Source organism: Suillus bovinus, assembly GCF_016758785.1.
Source record: "Suillus bovinus strain UH-Sbo-P2 chromosome Unknown EDB93scaffold_41, whole genome shotgun sequence".
Lineage (NCBI taxonomy): Eukaryota > Fungi > Basidiomycota > Agaricomycetes > Boletales > Suillaceae > Suillus > Suillus bovinus.
In genome coordinates, this window is record NW_024542097.1 from 77,668 (window position 1) to 93,014 (window position 15,347).

Here is a 15,347-nt window from a genome sequence, read left to right on the forward strand (position 1 = left end):
AAACTGGAGAGTGACTTGCCGTTAATGGTCTGAGATCAGCTTCGTCCATTCTGCGCAAGATTTCCAAGAGCCTTGAGCCAGCCTGATTGGAACAAACACAAAGACGGCTCCTCTAGAAGGCCGGTGTAGAAGGTGTAGGCATAATATATAAAGTCTTGGAGGTGTTCAAGAGTGAGGGCGAGAAAAACGAGGCTCACCTAAGGCCTTCAGGAGTTTGTGGAATGCGTGGGTCCAGATATGAATGATGATATTGTACTTGGTTGGGATTACCCGGAGGGAAGCTGGAACGCTCGGTGCGAGGGAGATCTCCATCAGATTATGCATCATCTCAGCGAGTCTGTAATACCCATTCAATCAATGATATGATGAAAACCAGAGAATGACTTGCCGTTTATGGTCTGAGATCAGCTTTGTCCGTTTTTGCTGCTGGAGGTCTTCGTCGCTGACTTCGTGTCCTCATCTGAATCGTTGGAGAATGGTGCGCTCTTCATCTACGAGATCATCAGGGTCCTCGTTTAATATCTTTTCTTCTAGGGTGGATATGCTGTGGTACAGCCTTTTAAGCTGAACCCGATCGTGGAGGCAGGTGTGTGCGGGGTGTCGTAGTAATCAAGGCAGGGGTCCAGGGAGCTGCGCTACTAGTATATTCAGTGTTCTGTGACATATGAATGAAATTCAATAGCACGTACCTTACAATCTGGTAATGAAATATCTGGTAGGAGTGAAAGGATTAGTTGGATTAAGTTAAAGTTGATAACTAAAGGTGTCCATGATGGCGGCCAATGAAGCAAAAAGGTTCTTATTAAGACAAATAATCAAACGCGCACGATGTGCCCTGCCTCCAGATGCATCATCTTTATGCGAAGAAACATGTCAGTATCTGCGGTATCAACTACGAGATAATCAGAAGGTCCATCCGCTATCAGAAGGGCCCCGCGTATGAATGATCTAACAGGAAAAAACTGTGCCTGTGCTCGTGGTCTTGCACGAACCCTGAAAAGGTTGAGATCCTTGTCCTTTCGAGTGCGCAAACCAGTAGGAACGTCAAAAGGGTGAACAAGGGCCAGGGGAAATGTGTTATTCCCAACCAGACATTCAAAACAGAAGACCAGCCGGCCAAGAATGACTGTATTCTTAGTCAACCGAATGAAGACGCAGTCGAAGCGTGGTGAACCAAAGAAACGAGGGTTGGAACGAAGATAGTCTGTACATTGACGCCAATCGACCATTGATTCATAGTTGATGCGAATAAAGCGGTGCTCTGTAATCTGCGCGTAGTATGTCAGCACAGCAAAAAAATGAACTGAGACAAACATACCTTGTCAGTTCCTCGGAGATGAATATGTTTGCCTCCAGGCAACGGAATGCTCAACGAGGGTAAAAGAACATTGAGAAAATCATTGAGCTTGACACGGAAATTAATGAAGGCTTGGTCTGCTTGATGAGCCGTCTGAATCGCATCAAAGGTCAGCGGAGGTTGCTTCGATCCGAGTTTAACATGAAAGGAGTTACTCGTTGAGACAGGGCGCTCAACGACAGTGGCGAGGAAGTCTTCTTCATCCAATTGGCGTTGATGATCGTCGAATTCGAATAAGCGGCGGCGTATATGATCTGCAGCCACCTGCCATGTATTGATACGGAGGATCTGTCAAAGTTGAATCAAGTTGCAGTATTATGATAATCATTTTCTTAAAATTGAAACGCACCTGTTCTGCTACGTCACGAAAGTTCGTGCGCAGCAAATACGAGTCCTTTAACGAGCCATGCATCTTCTCGTTCGGCTTGGTATTGTAGTTGCGTGTTGCTCCTTTTGCCTCGACATCGTCGAAAATGTGCGAGCCCATATGTAACTTCGGGAAGTTCCAGTTCTTGTCACTCTCGACCGTTTTGTTGATGTATTGCTAATAGGAATTAGTTACCTATTGGAAGCAGTAAATAGTATATGAGACATACCCGCAAAAGAGCCGCAAATGCAAGGTGTGTGTGTCGGCCACTGCTAATGGTCTCCATCATGTGAACTTCGAGCGAGGCGTACATATCGAGTTCGAGGTAAAGTCGGAGACAACGAAGGAGCAGGTAACCGAGAGGACAGTCTGCCTCTGTCAATATATTGTGGGTCGCATATACTATCATCTGGTAGTGATATTTTAGTAGATGCGAGGTAGAGCGAAAGAAATTAAGAACCTTTGAAATGTCTTCATGCGTGGAGTTGTCGGTAAACGAGATATTCATGACCTGGTTTGGATGTTTTTGGTCCCGCCAGTGGGGAAATGCTTGATAACTGTGTAAATTCACGTCAGTTCGAGTCAAAATGAATTATAAACGACTTACCTCTTGTCTACTTGCGACGTTTTCTCTCGTCCGAGACTATTTATATACTTCTGAAGCTCGACCCATAAATGATCAGACCATAGACCGCCAGAGTGAAAGTGCAATTTGTCCCAAGACAATGCGCGATGCACATCTGTAGAGGACACTGTTGAAAATGAATTCTAAGACAACATTAAAACAATGTAGCGCGAGAGTAAAGATAAGCTCACAACGACATCACGAAGTCCATATTCTTTTAATACCTCCTCCCTCTCTTCTGCAGTCTCCCTTTCTCGTGCGGTTGCTAGAATAGCCTCCGAGTCACGAGATGTGCGACGGTGGATAGCAGTGCGATATATCGGAAAGTTTATCATGGGGAACAAGACAGACTGGGCATGGCCATAAGGCTCTAACACCACAAGTAAGCGCCATTGTTGACCTTGAAACATAGTAAGTTAGCGAAACGTCAGTCCAAAAGTTCGAAGCTCACTGTTCCTCGAAATCGGAAGATAAAATGAGTATTAGCGGGAAAAACCACCGCTGAACAAAGTCTAGACACTCCAACCATTGACCAATTTTTGATTTTGCAGCGAGCGAAGACAGTATCCTTTCAAAGGATTTATGCCATACTGTAGCCTTGAAGTTAGCCCATGCCGGCTTGCCGGCATGGGCTTTATCTTCCTTCACCTATGAATAGAATCAGTACGAAGTAATGCGCATAACATTGTACATATTGTAATACCACAGGAAGCCACCCAACAATGTAACTGCCACCCATTCCTTGACTGTTGCGAATGTGGGTGGGTAAGTTCGCTAATCGAGCAACGACGGGATAGCCTTTCGCAGTTCCAAAACTAGATAGTTTCATTTTGTCAGCGTACAATATGAAGGCAAGGGGCTTAGCGCTATGCGGCAGCTGCGACTACAAATTACATTGAGATTCCATCAAGATTACATTACAACATATATGAATGGTACATACTTGAGCATCCCAAAAGTCTTGAGCAGTAAAAGGCTCGTCTACGAATCGTTTGAAAGACTGGCCATTGAACTTTGCCAAGCGCTGGGCATCAAAATGAAAATAAGGAAACAGATGAGGATCATGGAGGAGGTCAGTAGCCCACTCCCAAAGATCGCGATAGTAGACGTCAAAGTCCCATGTTTTATCTGCGAAGGGTATTGAAATCACATCCTTTGTAAACTAAGTTCAAATATTAGTCCAATGAGAATCATACAACAATGGGCAAAACAACCCCCGTAAGGCGCTGCGAAACTGCGTCCCACTAGGCGCGAACGTCCTTGTGGTTCTTGAACGTGAATTTCTCTGACTGCGCTGCGCAGCGGCAGCATATATTAACAAGACGGTCCGTTTGCTCATTATTGAGGGCCGCTTCGAGGGCGATTTCGGCAACATCGAACTCCAAACAAGACCTGAAAGGACGCCAGGGCTTTGTGTTAGGTTCTGGAGCAGACCACGAGGAATGATGTGCAGGGTGACACGTGAAATCACTGAAAGCAAAGACTTTGGTTGGGATCCCGCTCTTGGGATGGTGCTCGACCTTGATGTCGTCAAGCTGATATTCGCGATACTGAAGGTCCCCGTCGTCGTCAGGGATAGCTGGTTGCTCGTCTAAAATCCATATTAATGATATACAACAAAACACCCAAAGAAATAATCAAACTCACCAAAATAAGGGCCCGGATTATCGACATCATGGAAACTCGATGCTGAAGGGTCTCGCTGGACTATTGATGGACAAATAAGTAAAATTAACGACACGATGCATTTAAAGAATAATAAACAGCAAAACTTACCCTGTGTCTCGAGCTGCGGATTGAGACTGTGACCCACCACCGCATTGACAACAGTACCATTGGAACCAGGACCAACAAGACCTGCTGCAGTTAGTCAGGATATGAAACTAAATTGGAGTATTCAAATAACGCACCTTTTCGCTGCCTAATTGAGTCTGCAATGCGCTGATCCTGGGCTCGTTTCTGGGAGTTCTTCTCGCAGGCTTTCCGGTGAGTGACCCAGCCACGTGGTTTCATGCTCTGTTCACACAGATCGCAGAATTTGGCCCTGTCAGAGCCCATGATGTTGAAAGATATATATGAGGTATCTACAGAATTGACGTGAGCAAAGAAATGGAGGAATACAGATGATGAGAGCGTAAGGACGCATTGCAAGCGCTTCGCAATCACGTTGCGATACATTGAAACTCAGCAATCAATCTTACATCATCATAACAATACAAATTTCAACGCCATCTCAACGACGAAGCATTGAAATAGGTTTCGCAAATTTCCGACATACATAGTATAGTACACTTCCAAACCTAAACCATTGACATTGTTAGATTATTGTTGGTACTACTGTCAGACTTGAGCTTGCACAGAGTTTTCTCCAACCAGGCAGCTCAAGCTGTCTTTGGAAAGTTAGAAAAAATCACAGCCTGCACCTTCTCCCTAGCAAAGTAGTCTGCAATCTCAAGCCGATCATCCTCTGCAAGAGTCTTGTGCTCTGACAGCAAGACAATAGCATGAGCAAGGGGGTCATTGGGTGTGACAACAGGCTGAGGCCTGCTGGGGGAAGTTACAAGAAACTCTTTGATATAATCAGTGAGAACCTTCATTGCGTAAGTTACATAGAAGTTATCAAAATAACCAGCAGGCACCTTCATTGTTTTATTCCCATCCTTCTGTGCCTGGGCAGTCACAGATAGTGGCCGAGTACATTTTCGGGCACTAGAGCTCGATTCAGATCCAACCATTGAAGGGTTGCTGGCTGCGCTTTGCACTGCGGCTAATGCTTGTCAACACAGATGAGGGAGCCGAGACACTAGTGGCATTAGGAGAAGCAAGATGACTAGATGGAGTAGATGGCGTTATTGATGAGGGATCATTGAAAGTGCGCGATGGCCCAGGAGTGTTGGGAACCAGACCCTGTGTGGGGGAAGCCATATTGCTGTCACTAGTAGACACCGATGATCCTATGGGAGCAACAGATGGGGCCAGGGGTTCTCAAAAAACATGTGAGCCTTTTGTGATCTTTGGCATCATCTGCTTAATAACATTGAAGTGTTTGAAACCTTTGTTTTTAAAAGGTTTTGCTGCAGGGCGCCACTGAAAATAATAGTGTTTAGTAGCACTCATGGCCAGTCATTAGTATAATGTACCTTGATGTACCAATTCCAGACATCATCATCCTTTGTAACAATTCCCACTCCATACTCATCACTCCACATAAATCCTGATGTGTTTTTGATATCTAAAACAGCATTATACCCTGATTTGAGCTACAAGGTATTGAATCTATGCGACATAATCATGTGACTGATAACATACCGATTGCCACTTAGTCTTACAAACACTAGCTGTCTTCTCAGCACCACTTGCATTTGAGAATCTCTCCTTCAGTAAGTTTGCAGCTGCAGTAAGTGTCGGAGTCTTGAAATTTCCATCACCACTCGCAGAAAAGTGAGACAATAGAAAGTCGACACAAACAGCTTCTTCATCTGATGTCCAGGAGGCAGCAGGCTTTCTTTTGCCCTTCTTCAATTCCACTTGGTCAATGGTGCCACAAGAACAAAGAGAATGAGTAGATTTGTCACTGTTGATCGATTCACTGGATGACATGGCGGTAGATGTCACAACCCAATAACAAATTAACGCTGGGCAGAGACTAGGACTTGGACTAAGGTTATCACAACAGAGAAGAGAGGAGCAAGCACATCTTGGATTGCTACAGTGTAGATACAAGAGGTTTGAACTAAGGAACTATCGACCAAGACGTGCTACCTATATACAACTACTAGCCAATCATAAAAAGGAAAAGGGAATCGTACCATAGAACATCGTAGAATATTAAAGAAGTATCACGTGACCATATCTTATCTTATCGTATCTAATCTAATCTATTCACAATCAAAGAACTCGTCTTCTTCACCAGTCACATCGAAGACACGTGTCGTGGGTGCTAAAGGAATCTCTGAGTTGGTAGACATTTTCAGGGTAGGGTTAGGGTTTGACTTAGGCACTGTGTATTGGCGCTTAGGAAGATTTAAGAAAGAATAATGGTTTGTTAAAGGTACTCGTGACAGTAGGTAAGCAGGGTGCACTGACAGCACTGCATAATCTGTGATGATGTGATCCGGCATCTCCCAGACCATCATGTGACTTGATTCAGAATTTTGAATTCGCAATTATTCGTTGTCCAGACTGCACCTTAGTTAGTGTTGCCGCAAGGCGAATCAAATCGAATCAAGGTGGAAATTTGTGGTACCTTGACACAGTTCAATACTTATGAGTTGCAATGAGTTGCGCCTCGTTTGACTCGCAAGTTACTAATGAGTTTGGAATTATGCGAACCAGTGGTTCAGCCAATGAGAAGCCAGGGATGCTAGATACTGCCAATGACAATTTTTGCAAGTAAATACATGATGAGCAGACAGAAACTACAATAAACTAGTTACAATCAATTTCCCTTGCATTTGCAAGCAACTGATCGAGCTTGTGAAGATTCCCAGCAGCCATTAGCTCATCAACTGCTCTTGAAGTCACAGGTCCAGATATCATGTAGTCCTGCTCATTAGCTACCAGGTCCTCCGTAAAATTGAGGCGGTCTTGCTTGTAAGTGAACTTCAGAACTTGTAGCGCCTCAAGTATGGTTGGAGATAGGTTGCTGCGCTGTAGAGTGCAGGTCTCTTTGCTTGATGAGAATATGCGCTCGGAAGGCACAGATGAAGCTTGAGCAGGCAGAACGTCCATGGCAACACTGCCCTGTATCATAGTATTGTATGGCCCATTGTATGATGAGTGAGGACCTTGTTCAGTTGGAATTTGTGGCATGGAGTAGTGATGCGAGCCTTGTTCACCATTTGCAACTGGGGCAGGAGTTGTTGGACCAGGTGAAATGTTCTGAAGTGATTGGAAGGATCCACTTGGAATCTGGAGTGGAGACAATGTACCTTGTTGAGAGTGGTCAGGGCTGAGATGACTCGGATGGAAATGACCATGGGCCAGGATTCTGCTGCAATGACATGGGGTAAAATGTTGCTCGCAGCAATAGCTCTGAGCCATGATGATATTTAAGTGTTTTACTTCAATGAAATTTCAGTGTCCAGTCAGGGTCTCAATAGCCAAGAGTGACAATCTAGATTCCAAGTTCTTTTGGATGTTGAGGGGAACTTAGCTGCCAATCTGTGTTCCAATTGCAATGAAGGGATACAACAATAATGACCATTATGATGTAGTACAGGGGATTATGATGTATGGATGTAAACTACATGAAGTTGTTTCTAACTCGTGAGTCCAACAAGTTGTAACTCGATTTAGTTTGGAAGGTTCGAGTTGAAACGAATTGGGTCATTTTCGAGCCGAGCCGAGTTTAGCTCGAGTTGACCTCACCTCGACAACAACACTAGCCTTACACCGCCAACTGCCGTTTTCAGTCGAACTAAGCTTGTGAGAAAATGATTTAAAACACCTGGCAACCAGCATGACACGAGAACGAATACAGACTTGGCCTATAAATGATAAATTTATAGTGTAAAGCCCACACATCTGGTCCTTATTGAAGATTTTGTCCCGATCCTTGGCAACACCTTCATTATTGCTATATTTTTGCCCAGACTGGGCCTTAGCCCAGGCCTGGGAATGAACATGTCAGGCATATCGGAAGAAGTCCTGTAGCCCAGGTCGAGCAGCAGACCTGTGGCAGACCTGAGATAGAGCTTATATCAACATCTGAGTGGCCTAGAATAACATTACATTTGTGCGCCGCTACTACAACACCAAATTTTAACATTAAATTATTACACTCTTTGAAGCATACTGGAAATGAGATCAAGCTATTAATCAAAATGGTACAACATTTATATGAATCACAGATAGTACAGTTATACTGGTATACACCGGTAGGCAAATTTAAACGGACAAAATATTTGCTAATGCAGAAGGTACATCATAGACTCAGTCTGAAACAACAAGAGAATGAGGAAAGAACAGGGCAGCATGTTTGCAAAACTCGGCCCAGATGTCCACCCTGATAGAGTCTTGTTCCTGTGCGATCACGGTAGGATCACCCAACTGTTCTAGCCACCGCTTGATGAATGGACCTTCCAAAGGGATACAGGAATCCCACTTTGGCCATGAGCCCCTTGGGAACAATGGATAAGCCGCAATGAAGGCAAGCCAGAATGTGTCGCGCCCCCATGTCCACAGTTGTGTCTCAGAACCAACATCAACCAACCAACTTTCGATATTCTTCGATAGTGTTGCCCATGTGTTCCAGTCAGAATTGTCAAAGTGTTGAAGTGGCAGGAACGGGATTTGGATGTCATCTGATACATCTTGGTGCACAGGGGAATTAGTGTCACCCTGACTGCAAAGAGACTGTACTGCGTAAGTTTGGAAAAAAATCGTGAAATATAAGGACTCACAGCGCCATCTGGATGCATTGATTCTCCAGAACTGGAGCATAGATCCATTGATACCGCTTCTACAACTGGTGAGGTAAAGGACGCATATTCTTCTCCAAAAGAAATTGAAATCTGAACAGGCTGTCATGCAAACCGATAGTGAGGAACCGGTTCTGATGTTCGATTGGTTGCAACTACTCACGGCATTCCTTTCGATAACTTGTGTTGGAAGTTTGCCTGAAAAACAGATTGTGAGGAGCACCGACTGTACTGGGCCTTGGTTGATGCCCTGAAATTCAATATCGGGATAAACAATTATATTGGAAAGTAGTCCGGTTGCCATTGATTGGGAGTTGGGAGCTTGAAGCGTTGAACGAGGCAGACAATGTGAGAGAGTATTGGACTTGTTGATTTCGACCATCAAGAATCACGTGACAATGCTTCGCTCCAGCATGACTTGCAATGCTGATATCATTGATGGTGTCGGTGTGTATTTTCCTCATGTATTTGAAATTTCTATATGTACTGACCTGGTAGTTGCAGTTCTGCAGTTCTGTGATAACAATCAAGGTCAGGTCCTATGCAAGGCATGCCCGAAGAAAAATGGCCATTATCGTGTAATGGAGCTGTGTCATGCCAAGAAGCACATTATGCAGGCAATCCACATCCGTCATGCTAATTATCTCAAGCAGCGACTAACGAGGCTTCAGCGTCCAGTCCAAGTTGAGCCTGAGGCCTTGCTGGATGATAAGGATACTGACACGACAACCATGGAGCCCACTACTGCCACTGATATCAGATTCTCCTTCAAGGCTGACGACTCCTTCATGGAGGTTACTGTATGTGACTCGGACCCACCGCTTGTTGACATGCAGCCTGGTGTACCACTTCCTGCAGCACCCGTGCCAGAGGGCGGCGACCTCGACCTCAGGTTATCGGAGCTCGTGAAAGGCATAATAGGCCATTGGACTCTTGAGCTCGACAAAAAGTGTCCAGACTTATTTGCCGAGCTTCAAACAAGCCTCGCTATGGGCGAAATACCATTCTCGACACGACTTTTCCGATCTTCCGCCAATGAGGAGCATCAGCTCGTCGACGAAGCTGAACCTGATTTTGGGGTTGAGCTCCCTGGTAAGTGCCTTGTCATTCCTTCTATGGGGCTATGTATCTCACAATGCTACCAGATGGAATCCTTGACAAGGTGTCCGCAAACTTCGAGAGTGTCTCAGTAGATAACCCAACTTATCCATGGCCGTCAAAAGCAGTAAGTCTCTCATCTTGTCAGAAAATTAATTCTTACCTTTCATCAAGCATTTTATAACATCGCTTCTTTTCAGCTCTCCACGCATCCCGTTTTCTGACTCCCAGAAGAGAGCTGTGCTCAACTGGGCCAAAGGGCTCGGTGCCACCAATGTCCCGTCACTCGGTGTGATGAAGAAGTGCCATAATTACCTGGATGAGCTTGTCGGCAATCCAACTCAGAAGATGACATCGTGTGCTGGTGATGTATTCTATATCAATAATGTCGCGGAAGCAATTGCAAAGGTACGTCTAGCATGTCTTTCGTGTCCATTCAACAGTGACATTACATTCAGGATTATGCGAATCCACTTACACGTTTTGCGATGCGCGATTATCCTGAGGACGGTGGTGAGGGGATGTTGCAGGTCTTTAATGGCCAGAAGATGTTATTTGATCTTCCGTCACCACCGGCAGCTCGAGTGGACGGAACCGTGTACTTCACACATGAACTGTTACAAGATACTTCTGGAGATTACTTCATCCCAGAACATTTTTTCTATGCCTCTCCACCTGTAGACTCAGATGATGACAATGGCGAATCCCACGAGAATTCAGTCACAAAGCCCTTATATGCGCTTGGTCGGGCGGTCAAACGAACAGAGGTACGTCATCATTGTGCACCTACTATGATGTATATGTTCTAACTGCACTACTAGGCTGGATTTATTGTTAACAAGGAACAGGAGATCATACCCACATCTGCCTTCATGCGGTCCCTTGAAGACATTGCTGCGACTCAGGGTGAACTTGATTGTGGCCTTACTGGTACGTTTTACATTTACTTGTCTCGGTAACTGCAAGATTAAAATGAGATAAACAGCCTCGTCAACTAAATATGCAACACTTTCACCAAATCCACTGTGTGCAAAGGCAAACGGTCGCATGGTATATACGGTCCCCCTCATCATCTTCATGGACGACGTTTCCGGCAACATATCAAAACAATGGAACAAGCACCATGCAATCTACATGTCAAACACGAACCTCCCACGTGAAATGCTGGAGAAAGAATTCTTTGTGTGCTTCGTTACGTCCTCACCGCATGCCGCTCCCATGGAACTTATGCGGGCAATGAAACAGTCCATTTGGTTCATTGTTTTATTCACTCGCTCAGATTGACGCTCTAACTAGATTTACAGTGATGCAGCTACATCTGGGGTCACTGCATGGGATTGCAAAGACAACGAAGAAGTGTTATTGATCCCATGCGGGCTTTTCGTTGCTGGCGACAACCCGATGCAAGCAGAAGAATGTAGTCATGCAGGATTGAACTGCAACTACTTCTGCCAGACGTGTGACATTGGTGGAACAAAGGAGTACAAAGCTTCTAAGGATGGCTATAACAGCCTGTTTGCGGTAAGAACATAGTTTGATTGTATTTCAACTACTGATGATGTGATTCAGTCAGGCAATCTTTGAACACCAGAAGGCACTGCTGCGAACATCCGGGAACAGTTTGAGATGGCGCTGAAGCCTGGCGCTACTGAGAAAATCAAGAATTTGGTATTGACGACAGGTGTTCGTGATACAGCCTTGAATTCCATCATTAACACTCTTGTAGAACTTGGAAAGAAGCTTCGAAAACGTACAGTTGGCACTCAAGCAAAGTCCGAGGCTGAAGTCACAGCTGCGCTGGAGAGAGAATTTGAAGAGCTTCTACAAGGTGACAAGCTCGAAGACACCCTCAACCCGTTATTGGGAATGAATGGTCAGTTTTTTTTCCGAGTCATTGGCATCTTGTTCATGTGTTTGCTAGGGCTCGACATGCACATGGATACGCCAACAGAAATACTGCACACTGTGCTACTCGGCGTTGTGAGGTATTTTTGGGGACAAACCGTATTTTTACTCGACAAAGCGAAGCTTATGGACATTTTTCAAACCCGTCTCCAGTCCATCGACACAGATGGACTGAACGCTCCATGCTTGAATGCAGGATATATCTGCCATTACAAGGGTAGTCTGATTGGAAAGCACTTCAAGAGCCTGTCGCAGGTGATGCCATTCATAATCTACGACCTCGTCCCTTCAACAGTCCTCAATGCCTGGACAATAATGGGCGAACTCGTTGTACTCATCTGGCACACGAAGATTCTAAATACCGAAGCCTATCTTGTAGGTTAATTCACATGTATTCAAAGTTGTAGTTCTTATCCTCTGCGTCTTCTAGGCAAACCTATCTCGGACAATCGAAGACTTTCTTAACGTCACAGCACAGTGTTCCCCCAGCATCATCATCAGCAAACCAAAATTCCACTTCTTGATCCACCTCCCAGCATACATCCATCGTTTTGGACCTGCGATTATATTTTCAACCGAACACTATGAATCATTCAATCACGTTTTCCGTTTGACGTGTATATACAGCAACCGTCAAGCTCCGAGCCGTGACAGCTGCAGGATATTTGCTCATCAAGATATTGTCAAACATATCGCTACAGGTGGATTTTGGTATGACTCCAAGACCTCAAAATGGGTTCGAGGAAGTCAAGAGGTTCTTGGATATATATACAATCACCCAGAACAGGCACAATTGCTTGGATTGTCGCACCTCGTTTGTAGCCCTCCTGTACCTGGTAAATCAAGTGTATCACACCTTGCTTTATTTTCGCTAATGATTTACATAGGTTCCGGAAAGGCTGAATCTACTATTGGCACCAATGGAAAAACAACCAGAAAGGGTGCAGTGGCCTGGAAGAACACTCGTTGTGCGAAGATCTTGAAGACTGCGAAGCCCAGCACTAGTTATTTTCACGGAAAATCGCTTGTAGCAAGCGAGGGAGATGTTGCACATTTAAACAGTCATGTTGGCTTCCGTCAAATGACAAATGGGCAGGTGAGTGGTTTCTGATCATGTTCACGACTGTTAGTTCACAAGATATCACTAGATGGCAATTGGACGAATTCTGGAGATTCTGATGTCATCCGATGATCCCAACAACGTGTCACACATTGCGCTGCAGCTTTTTGCATTTGCCGATACACTACATCCCTCCGTCCATCTCCCATGTCTCAACCTTTTGGATGACGAGGTGGTCGTTACAGCAGCAGTGAGTCATTCTACAAACACATGAGCTATACTGACTACTGTCGCACAGGATATCAAATGTGTGATCAATCTCCAGCACAATTGTATCGATTCGCAGTGCACAGACACCCTCCAGATGGCCATGCGTCAAGAACAGATCGAAACTTTGTGAACGATACCTACCATCCGCCATAAGTCCACTCCAAACTATTTTCTCAATGCCTACTCCATTCATAACTACAGTTATATCCATCTTATCATTCCAGAGACGCTTCGTGAAACACCGCCAAGAGTTACTAACATTGCAGAAGTTCGGGCAACCACTGTACAGCACATGAAGGAGAAGAAGGCTTTGAAGAAAGCTGGCGACACGTTGCAAGAAGCTGAAAGAACAGAAAACGATATCCAGGGCCCCTTGATGCCAGCACCTGCATTTGATAAACCTCCTGCCAGACCAAAGACTGCTGCAAAGTCAAAAGCAAAGGCAGGTGCTGGCTCCAGCACACGAGGAAGGAGGGCTACGGCATCATCTCGTGCTGGCCAAGTCATTGCTGGATCCTCTGGACTTGAGGCACCATCCGCTCAGCAAAATCCCCTGGTTCAATCCACTTCTTTGGTCCAACACACTCAGGGCCAATTTACGCTGCCAACAAATGCATTCCCTCCACTGCAATCCTTCCGCCCCCCTATACCCCATTTGCACCATCCGCTACAATCACACTTTCCTCCGGCACAGCCATACCTTTCTGCACCTCAACCATACCCTCAAATGCACTACCCTCATCCACCGCCACCAGCTCCATATATTCACTCAAGTTATCGCCAAAGTACAGACACTCACCCTGCCAATGCACGGTCGGTTCCTACAGCCTCAGGATCGAACTTTCATATGACACCGCCTCATGAACTGCAGTTCCAAGGTCTTCCAAACCCCTACTTTCAGCCGCCTGGCTATTGTTAGAGATGACGAGGACCGAAGAATAAGGATAAGTCATTGTCTTGAAAGTCAAGCTCCCCATTTCATTGCCTATGCACAAAACTTCATTCTTCCATGACCCATACCGCCCTTCTAGCAAAGCTTCCCCATTTCATTGCCTATGCCCTTCACCGCACAAAACTTCATTCTATATACCGCAAAGCTCCCCCATTCCATTACCCATGCCCTTCACCGCACAAAACTTCATTATCTATACCGCAAAGCTCCCCCATTTCATTGCCTATGCTCTTCACCGCACGAAACTTCAATCTTCCATACTCATATTCTAACTCATGGACAAAGTGTGCTGTCGAGAAAAGTACTACTTGTATACTCAATTCATGCTCTCCTTTGTTTCCAAGTGCTCTGCTTTTGTTGTGCTCGGCTCCCTGGATTTCAACCCTCCCTTGTGCGCCCTCAAAGTTACGAAGTTACGTTATGATTAATTTGAACCAAATTTTCAGGGTGCTTTGATGTTCATTCACCATCACTCGTGCAGCACCAGGCAGAATCCACTGCATTTTCCTCGTCAATGATCTCTCGCTATCCTGTGCGTCCTCGCGGTTCCAAACCTTTGGCTGGTACACAGAACAGAGGTTTGGGGGGTGGTAGTAGTTCTCTGCTAACACCAGACATTAATTTGTTGAGATCTCGAGGAAGGAGCACCTCAACGTCAGTCAGGCTTCGAGTTGATCGAACTAGACCTTCTTCTGCATGCGGCTCTGCAGCAGCGGGAGATATTGGTCGAGCACGATCGCCACTCGGCACATTCGAAACATCTGCTTCACAAGGCCAGACTGGCATTGGACATTGTGGCAGCATTCGATGCTCTCCTGAATTGTCTGACGACTCACTCGAGGAGCCTATTAGTGCTGGTGTACGTCGCCAAAGGACGTACTCTGATGCTGGCCTGGGCGATCCAACTGTGCTGACACCCTCACGTGCAAAACGACTCAAGACATATGCAAAGAAAGTGGCTGAGGAGAATGATGTTCCAGAACGGGGTCTTTTTGACTTCATTGATGTGAGTCGCTTTGCTTGACATGCATACTCTTCTCTGATTTTAATTTTTTAGACCGGTGGAATATATTATATGCTTATTGATCTTAAAGTATGCATGATGAAAATGGACTCGACTCGAAAGGCTGCTATGCTTGCTGATGTCAAAGAGTTGTTAAACTCGAAGGACTTCAAGGTATTTTAAATTTCTACACTACAAGTCGCCAGGCTAATTTAATGTTATGCAGTCTGGCCTCCAAAATCGTCTGACTGCATGTCTCCTGTCACCCAACCTGACTGCGTATAAGAC

At 45.3% G+C, this 15,347-nt stretch overlaps 4 protein-coding genes across 4 annotated transcripts; 1 reads left to right on the top strand and 3 right to left on the bottom strand.

Annotated features, from left to right (window-relative positions):
• Window positions 1-815: 815 nt before the first annotated feature.
• Window positions 816-4,023, bottom strand: EDB93DRAFT_1241409 (uncharacterized protein; the record flags this gene model as incomplete). The annotated part of the gene is made up of 14 exons (XM_041451871.1): window positions 816-1,268; window positions 1,319-1,645; window positions 1,707-1,901; window positions 1,954-2,133; window positions 2,185-2,281; window positions 2,332-2,492; window positions 2,541-2,598; window positions 2,648-2,749; window positions 2,801-2,997; window positions 3,053-3,232; window positions 3,293-3,511; window positions 3,564-3,593; window positions 3,669-3,869; window positions 3,997-4,023. 14 exons carry the CDS (start codon window positions 4,021-4,023, stop codon window positions 816-818), a joined length of 2,427 nt encoding a protein of 808 aa, XP_041306133.1.
• Window positions 4,024-4,730: 707 nt separating this feature from the next.
• Window positions 4,731-5,949, bottom strand: EDB93DRAFT_1251923 (uncharacterized protein; the record flags this gene model as incomplete). Its single annotated transcript, XM_041453220.1, has 5 exons — window positions 4,731-5,116; window positions 5,154-5,333; window positions 5,403-5,436; window positions 5,490-5,609; window positions 5,659-5,949. The coding sequence occupies 5 exons, from the start codon at window positions 5,947-5,949 to the stop codon at window positions 4,731-4,733; spliced, it is 1,011 nt and encodes a 336-aa protein (XP_041306134.1).
• A 2,442-nt stretch (window positions 5,950-8,391) lies between these two features.
• Window positions 8,392-9,045, bottom strand: EDB93DRAFT_1061538 (uncharacterized protein; the record flags this gene model as incomplete). Its single annotated transcript, XM_041444838.1, has 3 exons — window positions 8,392-8,654; window positions 8,708-8,873; window positions 8,935-9,045. Coding segments are annotated over 3 exons (540 nt in total), but the record flags the coding sequence as incomplete, so codon positions are not given.
• A 139-nt stretch (window positions 9,046-9,184) lies between these two features.
• On the top strand, window positions 9,185-15,242 carry EDB93DRAFT_1241410 (uncharacterized protein; the record flags this gene model as incomplete). The annotated part of the gene is made up of 20 exons (XM_041451872.1): window positions 9,185-9,218; window positions 9,270-9,571; window positions 9,608-9,863; window positions 9,917-9,996; window positions 10,044-10,277; window positions 10,328-10,382; window positions 10,506-10,636; window positions 10,691-10,799; window positions 10,855-11,122; window positions 11,174-11,390; window positions 11,490-11,742; window positions 11,791-12,149; window positions 12,311-12,382; window positions 12,413-12,485; window positions 12,662-12,870; window positions 12,998-13,084; window positions 13,133-13,179; window positions 13,306-13,917; window positions 14,909-15,062; window positions 15,114-15,242. 20 exons carry the CDS (start codon window positions 9,185-9,187, stop codon window positions 15,240-15,242), a joined length of 3,681 nt encoding a protein of 1,226 aa, XP_041306136.1.
• Between the last annotated feature and the right edge of the window lie 105 nt (window positions 15,243-15,347).